Source organism: Myotis daubentonii, chromosome 11 (genome assembly GCF_963259705.1).
Source record: "Myotis daubentonii chromosome 11, mMyoDau2.1, whole genome shotgun sequence".
Taxonomy (NCBI): Eukaryota; Metazoa; Chordata; class Mammalia; order Chiroptera; family Vespertilionidae; genus Myotis; species Myotis daubentonii.
In genome coordinates, this window is record NC_081850.1 from 22,870,698 (window position 1) to 22,885,771 (window position 15,074).

General features: G+C 37.8%; 1 protein-coding gene across 5 annotated transcripts in view; it reads right to left on the minus strand.

Annotated features, from left to right (window-relative positions):
* Positions 1-15,074, minus strand: part of CNTLN (centlein) — a 275,109-nt gene that overhangs the window by 79,118 nt on the left and 180,917 nt on the right. For all 5 annotated transcript variants that reach the window (XM_059656594.1, XM_059656593.1, XM_059656592.1 and 2 more), the window contains 2 exons: positions 7,557-7,648; positions 2,829-3,367 (listed from right to left, as the gene is read on the minus strand). In XM_059656594.1, the coding sequence (XP_059512577.1) occupies positions 2,829-3,367; positions 7,557-7,648 (631 nt within the window). The remainder of the gene's footprint in view (positions 1-2,828; positions 3,368-7,556; positions 7,649-15,074) is intronic.

The following is a 15,074-nucleotide window of genomic DNA, read 5'->3' on the forward strand; positions in this document are numbered from 1 at the left end:
GCATTAATATAAAATTAGAACTGAGTGTATTATGTAACTTTCATATACGTATTCATACATACATCCTCACACATGAGTAAAGTGGACTGCAATATTATGAAGAGTGTGGCAGTACCAACTGGATGAGATATAATTCGTAGCTGAAACTAGAATTTCCTTGAAGACATAAATAAGTGTTTAGTGGGTTTTAAGATAAATAGTATTTTTTCTCTTACTGCTTTTTGAGAACAGGGGGGGAAACCTTAGAAGAGGTCACAAAGAATAGAAATGCAGATTTGGTCCTTCTTCCATACTTTCATAACCTGCCTGATGACAAAGGACTTGACCCAATGATCATTTTAAAAGAGTGGTTTCAAAACTTCTCTGCATATTGGAATTGGCTGCCATGGTCGGCAAACTGCGGCCTGCAAGCCACATGCAGCTATTTGGCCCCTTGAGTGTGGCTCTTCCTAAGCCTTAGGAGTACCCTAATTAAGTTAATAACAATGTACCTACCTATATAGTTTACGTTTTAAAAATTTGGCTCTCAAAAGAAATTTCAATTGTTGTACTGTTGATATTTGGCTCTGTTGACTAATGAGTTTGCCGACCACTGGAGTAGAGTTTCAAAAATACTGAAGCTTGTATCCCACTCCAAAAGTTAAGAATGAATTGTACTGGGGTGTGATATGAGCTTTTGGAATTTTTATGAGATTCCCCAAGTGATTCTAATATGCACACAAGTTTGAGAACTACATTTTAAGATAAGTTTCAGTTCTATATCTATGCTTAAGAAAACTACCTAGAGACATCCTGAGGGGACCAAAGTTTTGTCATCCCTAAATGTGACTTTTGTGATATTGATTTTAAGCTGGTTATTAAGAAACAAGATTCAGAAAGAACCTGTGATCCTCCACCATTATGCCTAAAGGAATTCAGATAGAAAAACCTGCTTCAGGAAGAGAATCTTAGCATATTCACCTTAGAACATATGAATTAGCACATATGTGACAGACAGGAAGAAATATAGCAAAGTCTGTTTCCTTCTGTGTCCAACTATTTCTGGATGGCCCAGCAAGAATTTGTTGACCATATGTTTGTTCTTTCTCCTACCTGTTAATCACCTACTTCCTTTGGAATCACAGACCCCCTGCCCCACTTCTCCTTTGTCCAAAATAGCACATAAGCTTCACTTGTTCAATGTCTTTTAGGTCTCATATCTTATGATATGCCCCGCGTGTACAACCATAGTAATAAATCTTCGATATTTTCTCCTTTTAATCTGTCTATATTAATTTGATTGTTAGCCCAGATAGAAGAACTTATAAGGTAGAAATAAAGTTATATTTTTTGTATCCCCCTCCTCTCCCAATCCTAAATCTAAAACATACCAGTATTCAGGATTTTAAAAAAATACTTAGGAAAATAAAAGGAAATATATGCCATTATAAAACAAGACAAAGTTGATACCATTGTAATTAGCTAGTTATTAATAACAAGAAAGGAGCAAAGGGAAGGCCAGATATTACAAACATGTCATTCAGACAGTTTCATCAGCAAGCTACAACTTTACATTCTGCAGGGGTCCAACAAAGGGATGATTGACACATGCCCAGTAAAGCTGGGATGACCAGGGAAGGTGCCTGCTGTCAGTCACACTTGGGCCTTGTATGACTTTGGCCTTATGGGACTCTTTTGTTCCTGATTCCCTCCATTCACCCACGGCCATATGGGCCCCATACATAATGGACCAATGGATTGCAACTGGTCTGATGCTATACTGGAAAGGAAACTCTGGATGCTGGCTTTGATTTGAGCTTAACTGAAACCCCAGCTATACTTCTATGACTGGACAAAGGAAGGGAAATGGGACTCTAGAAGCCCATGGAATTAACTAATTAAAAATCACTCGTTCTCCCATATGAGTTTCAGAAAATTCTTTTTCTCTGGATATCATAAGAACTTCACCCCCAGCAACACCCAGTGGGGAAGAGGACCCCACTTCATCTGGAATCAGAATTATGGAAAACTGTTTAATTTGCCTATTAACAATTCTAACAACATTAACTTCTATGTAAGTCTCAAAGAGGTGTCTATTATCCATTTATCTTTGTGGTTACTGATGTGCTTCAAGTGCACATATGAATGTATAGCCAAAGATAAGGGAAAATATTATAGATTTTTAGTATTCTCCTGTTGCTACTCACTAGGAGTTGTATAATTTAAGACTAGGAATCTGCAGAGCTATAACTTTAAAGAACTAAATTTTAACCATCATTCAATTAAAGTTAGTACAATGACTTTGCATAATACATACATGAAATAATTAGTGAAGATGGTTCTTAATTTAAAGGATGTTAAACAGCTTGTAGACATCTGGTAACAAGCTGAAATGGGTCATTCAAAATTTATCTAACTAAATTAAGGGGGAAAATGTTTCTCCTCCCAGGTTGGCATGTCACAAGATAACTAAACCGACTTAGTAGGCTTGCCTGGGAACCCTTAGCTGTCAGTGTGAATATGCAAAGGGCCAGAAAATTAAATCAACCTGCCAAACTGTCAATTTCAAGCCTCATGACTGCATGAAAATAGCATCACTGGAAGAAATCAAGCATTGCCTTCTTTTGGGTTTCCTGGCACCTATTCAAATACTCATGCAGTTGTGGCTAATTTTGCATGCAAATTTTAGTCAATAAGCTCAGAACAAGACCTCCCAAGATATTTCAAAGGATCTGACAGTATTTTTTCTGAATACCAAATCGACAGTAGTTTAAATTCAATCTCCATTTGCTGGTGCTTTACATATGCACAGTGTCCCCACCACAGAGCTAAGTTAATGAGAGTCTTACCTGCTTTCACTCACATCCTCCCAGTCCTTGTCCTTGCTGAGGTTCTCAAACACATTGCTCATAACCTTGATGGAGTGATTGAGAACAGTGTGGTAACGACCCACAGAGCACTTCTTCTTGGCGGCTTTAAATTTAACCTTGGTAGTGGTTGTTTTACAATCATATTGCCCAGATCTTTCTTCTGTGGTGTCCATCTCAGATTTAGCTTTGTCTACTGAGTGCTGCAATTTCTCCATTGAATTCATCGGCTCTTCATTTTTATTTTTCAACACATTAGTTTCTGCCACTTGTCTCCTTAGGGAAGTGACTTCTCTCTCGAGCTCACTGATTTTTACTTGAAGTTCAGCTTTGTTTTTTACTGCATCTTTACTCCCTTTTTGTAGTTGTTCTAGCTCTTTTTCTCTGGTCTCTGCCTCTTCTTGCTGCTGTTTTAAGAGGGATTTCAGGAAATCATTTTCTTTTATTAATTTTTTATTCCCTTCTTTTAATTTTCTCGACCTTTTCTCAAAAGATTTTAGCCCATTTTCCAACTCAATGACCTAAACAGAAGAGTTTAATTTATTCATTTCAGAGTCAAAACCCATAATCTATTATATTTTATTACCATGTCTTAGGTAAGTAAATAAAATTACATTAAGCACAAGGACAATATAAATCCAAACTACTTAATTTCTCAGGTACATCCTAAAATGTAATACAGTCTAAAATGTAATAATACAAAGGACAGATGGTAAAAGAAGTTACAATTTTATACAAAGTGACACAAAAATGTGTGCTAATAAACTTAGCTAAGTTTTCTGAGATCCTAAGTGCTTTAGCAATATAATCTACTCATTGTGAATAAAATTTTTTTTCAGAACAAAACAATTTATATAAAACAGGCACATAGAGAAACTTTATTAATAAAATAACATTCTTCAATATTTAACAATCATATGAAAAACTGATGGCCTATTTATGAAATAATTATGAAAGATGCTTATTGCTAAATTATAAAAATATAATTTTCATAGTCTAAGGTCCTTAGTTTACACATAAAAGAACATTTTACAAAAAAAAAAAAAGCCTGAAAGTACAATTATTTAAAGGCTGCATATGAATCAAATTTTTTCATTTATTTCAATAGACAATGTTCATTGAAGGACACAAAAATGACAACATCCTGATATTAAAAAATTTCAAAAACTATTTGGAAAGACACTTGCATAAATAAAGCTAATAAAGGATAGGATCTAAGTGCCATAAGTTTGAGTAAAAAGAAAGAGGAATTAATTCTAAGCAATGAGATCCAATGAGGAGTTGATTTCAATTTAAATCTTGAAAAATAATCACTATTGTTTGGAAAGTAAATTTTATCATTTATAAAAGACCTCTTCTGATTATCTCACCATGTGAGATAAAGAGAACCAACAATTATCTTCCCAGAAGAGGAAATGGAGGCTCTGAAAAGTGAAGTACCACATAAAGGTAAATATTTCCTATTTTAATCTGGATTTCAAATTCAGGATTTTTGCCCCTCCCACTGTTATACAAACCATATAGGGGAAGAAGAGTTACAGATATATGGGGTGGGTCAACTATATAGTTTATAGTTGTATGTGAAACAGAGTTTATTCTTATATTATTATTAACTATTGTATTATTTTCCATGTTTTTGTCCCACCCTATATATGGAAAATGAACAAAGAACTGGAGTCAGGGACCCTACTGGTGTACAAATTTGTGCATTGGGCCACTAGTTATTGTATGACCATATACCACAATTTTTGGCAGACAGTAAGTCTTATAGTTTATCACATCATCATCATTGTCATTATCTCAATTATTCATTCTTATAGTTATTTTAAAAAATTACTTGAGCTGAAATAAAATTATTTATACCAAATATTGCTGAATTAGGCATTAAATCAACTTTATACTTTTGATTAAAATATAATGTAACAAATAAACATCTTAAATTTGAGGTTGCAATTCTGAAGATTAGCATGATTTTTTTCTTTTAACTAAAATCCATTTAAGTGTGAGTACAACTTATAAAAATTTTATATACTGATGGAAAAATGTCTGTCAAAGTCTATTATGTTTAAAGTGTGTTGACTCTCTAATATGAATCAATGTCTAATCACAAGAACTGGCCAAATTTATTTGCATTTACGTTTAAAATTGAGGCCAAATAACAAAACACAAGAAACTACTTCCAAAGACTTTGAAGGGGAAAGTCCATAGCATGCTTATGTTATTCAAGGTATACTCTCAAAAATTGTTCAACTTATTTTAAGACCTCCAAAAATGGAAAAGGAAAATATCAATATTTTTTGAGAATGGAAGTCTGAGGAATTGTTAAAGGCATTTGGTTTGTGTGTTATAAATCAACCAACTCTATACTTTTCCTCCAGTACTGAAAATTTTTTAAAATTTACCAAAAAGATGGCTCCTTTCAAAACAAATAAAACACATCATTTTGTAATGTGTATGTGTTATATACTTACTAGGAGTGCCATGACAAAGTACTACAGACTGGGTAGTTTAAATCCTAATAACCTCCTTTTGACTTAACTCATTGAAGACCCCCATCTCCAAATTCAGTCATATTCTGAGATACTAGGAATTAGGACTTTGACATAAAGATGTGGGGGGTAGGGAGTGTAGAGACACAATTCATTCCATAACAGTGTGTGATGTTAATATATTATTTTAAAATAATCTAGTTATAGTTTCATTTCTATTGTGCACAAATATTGTTTTCATGTTGTTACAATCTTTTAAATCCATTTTGAATAAGTTTCATATGGATTGTGGGGCATTAAAAAATAATTTTCCTCCCACTTTCTAAGGGCTTCTAGCTGGGCTAATAATCAAACTAACAGACATATACCAACAGGAGAAAATAAAATTTTAGTACGTGTGCATGCGGAATTCATATGTGTGAAAATTATGAAGATTGTGGCAAAGTGAGGTATATGTGTCATTTTGGACAAAGGAGAAAGGGGAGGGGCTTGATATTTCAAAGGAGAAATAGGCGAACTCATAGGTAGCTGAGATAGTGACAAAAATATTATTATAGGCACTCAGAAAAAAAATGGGACAGAGGGAAATTTAGTGAACAGATATTTGCATGGTTCCCTCCTGACTATCATCATAATTCATATGTGCTAAAGTGAATATGCTCAGGTGATTATGCTAGGGATCCCTTCCTGAAGCAGGTTTTTCCTATCTGAATCTCTAAGAAGAAAAGAGGGAGTTAAAAGAAAAACAAAACAAACAAACAAAAACACTCTTCCTGAGTTTGTTGGGCTTTAATTGATTTCACTTTGAAATAATTTGAGACCACCCACAAAGTACATCCTTTTAAAATAAGGTAACTCAACTAAAAGGGGATAAATCATGACTTAGACAATTGCATTAGGTTAATATAGAAAAAAGTGACAAATTCATATGTTAATTTGACATACGGTCCAATGAAAATAATTCCTGTTGGCATTTTAGTACTTAAATAGATTTCTGAATCTACAACATTAGTAGTTATTTATAACAGTTGGAATGAAATTATGGATTTCTTAAGGGTTTCTACCCCAAAGCAGTAAATAGTAGCATAATATTATATATCCATAGAGATAAAAACTATACAAAACCTAGAAAACAAAAAATATTGTTTTGAAAGAAAGAAGGTAAGCTAGGATAAAGTGTATAGCATTCTAACTGGTAGTGTATACATTATTTCAATTATTCATTTTACCTTAAGTTAAATAAACGTGAGCATTCCTGTTCTTTATTATTATGTTAACCTGGTAATGGTCATTCAGTAATAGTGAAATTACAGCCTTTGTTACCTGATCGTATGGCAAGTATTAGAAGTACAATATAATAAATCCATCATCTGCTGTAAATCACTAGGTTTCCTACAAGTCAATTCACAGATGTAAGAAATGTAGGTAGCCACATTAATATTTTTGTTGCTTTGTCAATTTTACCTAAGTATTATGTAGCCAAGTGACAATCAGAAGAATAAACCTATTTAAAGAACATTTTCTTTGTAACAGTAAAACTGCTAAAATGCAACCAATCCCACTTAATTTAACTTGATAAAAATGTATTTATACACAAACATATAAATTAAGTGTAAAACTGTAAAGATAAATGTTAAGATGTTTAAATAAGATTTTACTATTAATGATAGGTACTATGTAAAGTAACTACAGGGTTTATTTACACAGATGGTTCTATTACAATAGGAATAACTATACTAAATGATATGGATATAAATTTTCATCCAAAATGAGCTGAGTCATTATATTTCCAAGTTTATAAATATATTATCATTTTACTGTGCTGAAGCTAAGTGTCTCATATTTTTAGTACAAATATTGTAAGTCTCTATGCTTGCTGAAGTGAATAACAGAGTCTCATAGTCCCATTTTAAAGCAAAACTGCTCAGTTATAACTAATAAACACATAGTGAAAATTTTTATAATTTCTATTGTTGTCATTCTCATTTCACCTTCACAAATATTTTTAATCTATGTCAACAGAAGCATAAGTGTTTACACATTTATTTCACTAACATTGATTTTTTTACCCCATTTTGGCAAGTCAATAATTTTGAATTATGAATTTAAATTAAGGATTCACACAAGGTTTAAGTTCATGCACCCACATTTTAAAATATAATCCTTTATGTTAAAATTCAGATTTAACTTGCTCAGTTCAATATCTTAAAGATTAGACTACCTTCTGTAATGTCTGCTCCGACATTTCTTTCCCATTCTTCTCTGGAGTACTCTTCTTGACCCCGTCATCTTCACCATGTCTAAAGAGTTGTTCTGGTAGAGAATAAATAATACATTATGGCACCTTATTCACTACTAAAACACTGTCCTGTAATTTTAAGGAAAAGAGTTCTACAGTTTTTCAATTAGGAATAGTCTAGTTTATTGTCAAGTATAGGACCAATAAATAAATGCTGATCTTAAGATTTTCAGTAACATAATTATGTATCTTTCTAGTGTCAATTCTTTTTTTTTTTTTTTTTTGCAGTATAAGATTTTCAAAGGTACAACAGATCTGCAGGTTAACAATGCTGTACTTTTATTCCGATTTTCATTCTATTGTAGACTATTCCCCCTTTGCCTTAAAAGCGGAATTCATGGTCTTTTTATCTACACAAGTCACTACTGTTTTGTTCTCTGGATCTTGTTCCCTGCCAGGAGGATCAGAGTGATTGCTGAACAAAGCAAATAGTAACAGAATTAGGGTGTACTAAAACTGTAACATACTCTATCACCCCCTTTTTTCTAAGTAAAAGATCATGCATTGGGCAGATTAAATTATAAATATCACATTTACAGAAAAACTATGACTTTGTAACAAATAAAAAGCCAGGTAATCGATTAAGTTATTTCTAGAAATCATTCCTATACTCACCATGCATTTGACTGTGAAACCTTTTCAATCAACAAAAATACATAAGTAACATGGTAACTTTAATAAAAATCATAAAACTTCAGTTAATATTATTAAAATTGAAATGCATTAAAACATATAAATAAATTTTTGTTATCTGATAAATGACTATAACAAATTTAACTAATATTTTCTTACTGAACTATTTTTGGGATTAAATATTTCATAAAGAATAAAAAAGGGGACAGAAAAAGAATACATAAAACTAAAAGTATATACATATCTGTGTAAGACTGAAATAATTTTGCTTTAAAGTCTGCATGGCTGCTGCAGGTCAGTGTAAAACTTTGATTTATCAACAAAGGAAAAAGAAAACAATATTATTCTCTATAGAGTAGAAATCCTCTTGGTATAAACAGTGACTAACAAGTTTGTTAGAGTGAATTAGGCATTTCTTTTGTCTTTGAAACATGACATATCCAATTAAAACTTCTGTACTTATGAAATAAATAGAACACTATCCTAAGGAAAATAAAAGCTAGAATAGGTAGAATTTTCCATCTGGGGAATATGTACCTTTACCTTGATAATAATCTATTAGTTCCCAAGTTTCTTTTTCTAGTCCCCTAACACCACGGTGCTGAATTCATTAACAACACTCTTTCAGGAATATAAAAATAATATGCAAATACTATTCATCTGTTCTAGTCATTTAAATATCTGCTAGAGTTCTAAGTGTGATATTTACTCTCAAGAATATAAATAGCCTAAACCAGTTTGGCTCGGTGGATGGAGCGTCGGCCTGCGGACTGAAGGGTCCCAGGTTCGATTCCAGTCAAGGGCATGTACCTGGGTTGCGGGCATATCCCCAGTGGGAGATGTGCAGGAGGCAGCTGATCGATGTTTCTCTCTCATCGATGTTTCTAACTCTCTATCTCTCTCCCTTCCTCTCTGTAAAAAATCAATAAAATATATTAAAAAAAAAAGAATATAAATAAAATAGTTCCATACTCAAAGAACATAGAGTACTAACAATGATTAAATAACTCCATTAAAATCAAGGCTGATAATGGACTTAAAAATAAATTTGGTTGCTCCTATGTGCTCCTGGGTATGAGCAAGCCCACTGGTGGTCTGGCTGACCATGTTCACTTATTGTTGTCTGCTAAAAAGTTTATTTCTTGCATTCATAGGTTTTATAAAGAATACTCAAGTAGCTAAGCCCAAGGCATGGAGAAAAGCAAGAAACCAACACTTTGCCCCTTGATTCTTTTTCCTGTCAAGGATCTCATGATTTGGAAAATGAACAAAGAGGAATAGTTAGAAATCTATACTTCAATTCTTTCTCCTACAGTGGAAATCACCTTACTGGAGACTTATTTTTAAAATTTCATTCTATATGTTTTCCTTTTATTATTACTACTATAAAAACACATTCTGATTGAAAAGAATTTTTAAGGAGATCCATCTTGCTCCACTTTCTTTGTTTTTAACTTTTAGATTTGCTTATTCAGAGTTGTTTACATTTATTTTATTCTAGCTTCTATGTGTTTTTTTTCTTTTCTCTTAATTCTTTTGGTTACATTAAAAATTAATTTAAATTGATCTGGTCAAGATAGTGGTAAATGTGTTACTTGCATCCTCCTACAACCACATCAAAATTACAACTAAACTACAGACCAACCATCATTCAGAACTGCCTCAAGTCTAGCTACCCAGAAGTCTTAAACTAAATATATAAAGGAGAAGCTACATCGAGACTCATAGGAGGGGCTCAGAGACTCAGAATGGGCTGGTCCCACACCCTGTGTGGTGATTAAAAATGAGGAGGGATAGCTCAGCTGCAGAGGTCCTCCTGAGGAGCAAGGGGTCAGAGCCCCACACCAAACCCCCAACACCAGGGTTCCAGTGCCAGGAAGATAAGTCCCCACAACTTCCGGCTGTGAAATCAGTGGGGATTGTGGCTGAGTGCAAGGAATTGCTCTTAAAGCGCCCATGTACAGACATACTGGGACTCACTGCTCTGAGCTCCAGCGCTGAGGCAGCAGCTCGAAAGGTACCAGGGATATACTGGGTTCCAGGAACTTAGCTGTCTGGCTTTGGGGAAACAGCTGAAGGGGCAGCTTTCTCCCAGACAGAAGTGCTGGCAGAGGCAATTGTTCCCCTCTAAGCCCTCCCCCCACAGAGCTGGCTAAAGAGCACTATATCTGAGTTTCCAACAACCAGGCTAACATTGTTCGCTCTGCCCTGATGATTTCCTGAAATACCTGTCTCCTCCCCAACCTTCATGCCAGGCCCACCCAGGCTGTTTCCAGTGGCTTTTCCATATAAATGGCCTGTCTTGGCTCATACTGCAACTGTCCTAAAATTTCTGAAAAGTTCACAAGCCCCAAACAAGCAACATCTGGCCTTGACATGCCCCATACCTCATGCTAAGTGGTCCAAGGAGCAGCATTAGTGGCAACCATCTTTGATTTACAGGTTGGCCTTTGCAAGCTTAGCCCAAGTAGCAGCCCTCTGCAGATAGCTCTGTAGCTCATGCTGGCTGGCCCCAGGCAGGGCACAGGTGGCAGCTGACATTTACCTGCACCTCCTTAAAGGCCTCAGAGCTAGTGAAACTGGTGATTAGTTTCAGATCACATCAAAGTACTTCCACAACTACTTACACAAGCGACACACTCAAGGGGCAAACTCATCAGGCACCAGAGCCCCACTGAAGCGAGTCCTACTCTGTGGGGTTGACCCCTGCAAAGCAGCTCCTCCACTGTAATCAAGAGTGTCCTCATAGTCCATCAGATTGGGGTAAATCCCTCCCATTGATGTGTCAACAGCAATCAAGGCTAACTACAACAGGAAGATGTACACAGCCCACACAAGGGGCACAACTGGAACACTCAGCTCAGGTTACCAAGGAGGCCCTTCAGAACACCTACTACATAAGGCCACTCTAAAAAGGCTGGGAGACATAACAGCTCTACTCAGTACATAGCAACAAATACAGGGAGGCAGCCAAAGTGAGGAGACAAAGAAGCATGTCCCAAATAAAGAACAGGCCGCCCTGACCGGTTTGGCTCAGTGGACAGTGCGTCGGCCTGCTGACTGAAGGGTCCCAGGTTCGATTCCAGTCAAGGGCATGTACCTTGGTTGCGGGCACACCCCCAGTAGGGGGTGTGCAGGAAGCAGCTGATCGATGTTTCTCGCTCATCGATGTTTCTAACTCTCTATCCCTCTTCCCTTCCTCTCTGTAAAAAAATCAATAAAATATATTTAAAAAAAAAAAAGAACAGGACAAAATTCCAGACAAAGAATTAAATAAAATAGAGACAGGCAATCTACCAGATGCAGAATTCAAATCACTGGTTACAAAGATGCTTTAATAAACTTAGTGGAAGTATAGAGAAACTAAGTAAGAACTTCAACAAAAAGATAGAAAACATAAAATGAAGATAGAAAACATAAAAAAGAACCAGTCAGAAATCAAGAATACAATAAATGAAATGAAGAATACATTACCGGGAATCAATAGTAGATGAAGCAGAAAATCAAATCTGTGATATGGAAGTAAGGAAGCAAAAAACATCCAATCAGACCAGCAAAAGAAAAGAAGAATCCAAAAAAATGAGGACAGTACCTGCTGGGACAACTTCAAGTGTACTAACATTCACACCATGGGGTACCAGAAGAGAAAAGAGAGACCAAGGGATTGAAAGCCTATTTGAAAAAAAAAATGATGGAAAACTTCCCTAGCCTGGTGAAAGAAATAGACATATACATTCAGGAAGCTCAGAGAATCCTATAAAAGATGATCCCACACAAAAACAGATTGTAATTATAATGTCAAAGGTTAAAGACAAAGAGAGAATCTTAAAAACAGCAAGAGAAAATATGTTAGTTACCTACAAGGGAACTCCCATAAGACTGTCTGATAAATTCTCAGTAGAAACTTTGCAGGCCAGAAGAAATTGGCACGAAATATTCAAAGTGATAAAAAGCAAGCACCTAAAACCAAGACTACTCTATCCAACAAGGCTATAATTTTGAATTGAAGGACAGATTAAAGAGCTTCCCAGACAAAAATAGCTAAAGGAGTTGATCACTACCAAACTGGTATTGCAAGAAATGTTAACGAAATGTATTGCAATATCCTACATTTTAATTCAATTCAATTCTGTTACTAACTGCCCAGAGTTAGCAGAGACCCATGAAATATATTTTTCCAATTCCTTTCAATCTGTTTGTGTCTTTTGATCTAAAATGAGTCTCTTGCAGACAGCACATGTAAGGGTCTTTTTATATTATCCATTCAGTCCCTGCGTGTCTCTTGATTGGAACATTTAATCCATTTCATTTGAAGTAACATTTGGCCTGGCCTGCGGGGATCAGGCCGAAACAGGCAGTCTGACATCCCCTGAGGGGTCCCGGATTGCGAGAGAGTGCAGGCCAGGCTGAGGGACCCCACCAGTGCGTGAATTAGTGCACTGGGCCTCTAGTTTTAAATAACATATTTTCCATATTCAAGTGTTTTATTACATTTTAATTATTATTTTTACATGTTTTTCAAACATTTATCTAAAGTTCAACAACAGTTCCTTTACTTTTATGTTTGCTTTTATTTGATTGATCCAAAATAAAATATATGCAAATATCTTTTCTTAAAAAGAGCATATATAATGATTCATTTTATGTAATTTCTCTATCTAAACTTATATCTATATTAGTATGAAGAGATTTTTTGATTTGATAATCTCTATATCTAAAACCCAGTGACCAGAACGGCAGAATGACCAGAATGACTAATGGCTATGATGTGCACTGCAGCAGCTAACCAGCCTGATCTGGGTCCCCATCAGGGTGGTGGGCCAGACCCTACCCATGCCCAAATTCGTGTCTCTAGTTATTTAATACTGAAATTCTGATTTTTAAGTGTTTGTGAATTAGTTTTTTCTGTTTTTTTTCTTTTTATACTTTCTCATTGCTTGAATGCTTTAAATATGTATAATTTTTTTTTTAAAGTGTAATTTTTCCAAAAACAACAGAGGTATTATTTTTAGAAAGTAAATCAAAGTTAAAGTATTACAGAACACCAATAGTTAAGGGAAAAAATATAAATAAGTTCTAGTAGAAGACTGAAAAGATACAGGAAAGAAAAGTAGAAGGTAAAACAGGGGAAAACCAATGTTTCAGAAATCAGTGAAAAGGTAAGCTTGAAATATGATATAAATCAATGGTGTAAAATAAAGGGGTTCAAATATTGAGCCTGACAAGTCACTGGTGAGAGCAATTGGAACAACAATAATTGGTACAATAGCCTGATAAATGGTACATGAAAATTTAATTATCCTATATAATAAAAGAGAAACATGGTAATTAGCCATACGTCCGCTACCCTTCCCATTGGCTAATCAGGGCGATATACAAATTAACTGCCAACTAAGATGGCAGTTAACCACCAACAAAGATGGTGGTTAATTTGCATATGTAGGCACAATGCTGGGAGGCGAAAGGGAAAGGACAGAAGAAGCCCCCTGCCACTGACGGTGATCGGAAACCCAGGGGGGAGCTAAGAGCCGGGGGCAGGGCAAAGGCGGCCCTGGGGTGATCAGAGAACCCAGCGCTGATAGTGGGAAGCAGGGGTGGAGCCGGCAATGGCAGCTGGGCAGGGGCGGAGCCAGCAGTCCGGGGAGCTAGGGGTCCCTTGCCCAGGCCTAAAGGCTTGGCCAAAGATGTTAGGCCAGGGCAGGGGCGGAGCCTGCAACTGCGGGGATCTGGGGGTCCCCTGCTCAGGCCTAATGCCTCAGCCAGAGACAATAGGCCTGGGCAGGGGCAGAGCCTGTAACCGGGGAGCTGGGGGTCCCGTGCCCAAGCCTAATGCCTTGGCCAGAGGCGTTAGTCCTGGGCAGGGGCGGAACCAGCCATCGTGGAGAGCAGGGCAGAGTCAGCAATTGTGAGCAGCTGGGGGTCCCCTGCCCAGGCCTAACCCTTGGTCAGAGGCATTAGGTCTAGGCAGGGGCAGAGCAGGAGATCGCGGGGAGCTAGGGGTCTCCTGCCGAGGACTAATGCCTCCACCAGAGGCCTTAGGTCTTAGCAGGGGCGGTGCCAGAGATCCTGGGTAGCAGGGATGGAGCCGGGGATGGTGAGAGCTAGGGGTCCCCTGCCCAGGCCTGACACCTCTGCCGGAGGCCTCAGGCCTGGGCAAGGGGCTGATCCGGTGATTGGAGGGTGATGAGGGTCAACTCCTCTGGCTGAGGCATCAGGCCTGGGCGGGGGGGCAGAGCCAGCAATCGGAGGGGGCTGGGGGTCCCCTGCCCAGGCCTGATGCCTCGGCCAGAGGCATCAGGCCTGGGTGGGGGGCGGAGCTGGTGATTGGAGGGATATGAGGGTCCCCTGCCCAAGCCTGAAGCCTGGGTCAGAGGCGTCAGGCTGGGCGGGGGTTGGAGCAAGCGATCAGAGAGAGACGGGGGTCCCCTGCCCAGGCCTGATGCCTGGGCCAGAGGCATCAGGCCTGGGCGGGGGTCAGAGCCAGTGATGGGGGGAGATGGGGGTCCCCTGTCCAAGCCTACACCTCTGACGGAGGCATCAGGCCTGGTCAAGGGGCCGATCAGGCGATCAGACTGTGATGGGGGTCAACACCTCTGGCCGAGGCATCAGGCCTGGGCGAGGGCGGAGCCGGTGATCGGGGGGAAGGGGGGGTCTCTGCCCAGGCCTGAATCCTGGGCCAGAGGCATCAGGCCTGGGCCAGGGGCAGAGCCGGCAATCAGAGGGGTCTGGGGGTCCCCTGCCCAGGCCTGATGCCTGGGCCAGAGGCATCAGGCCTGGGCGGGGGGCAGAGCCAGTGATCAGGGGGAA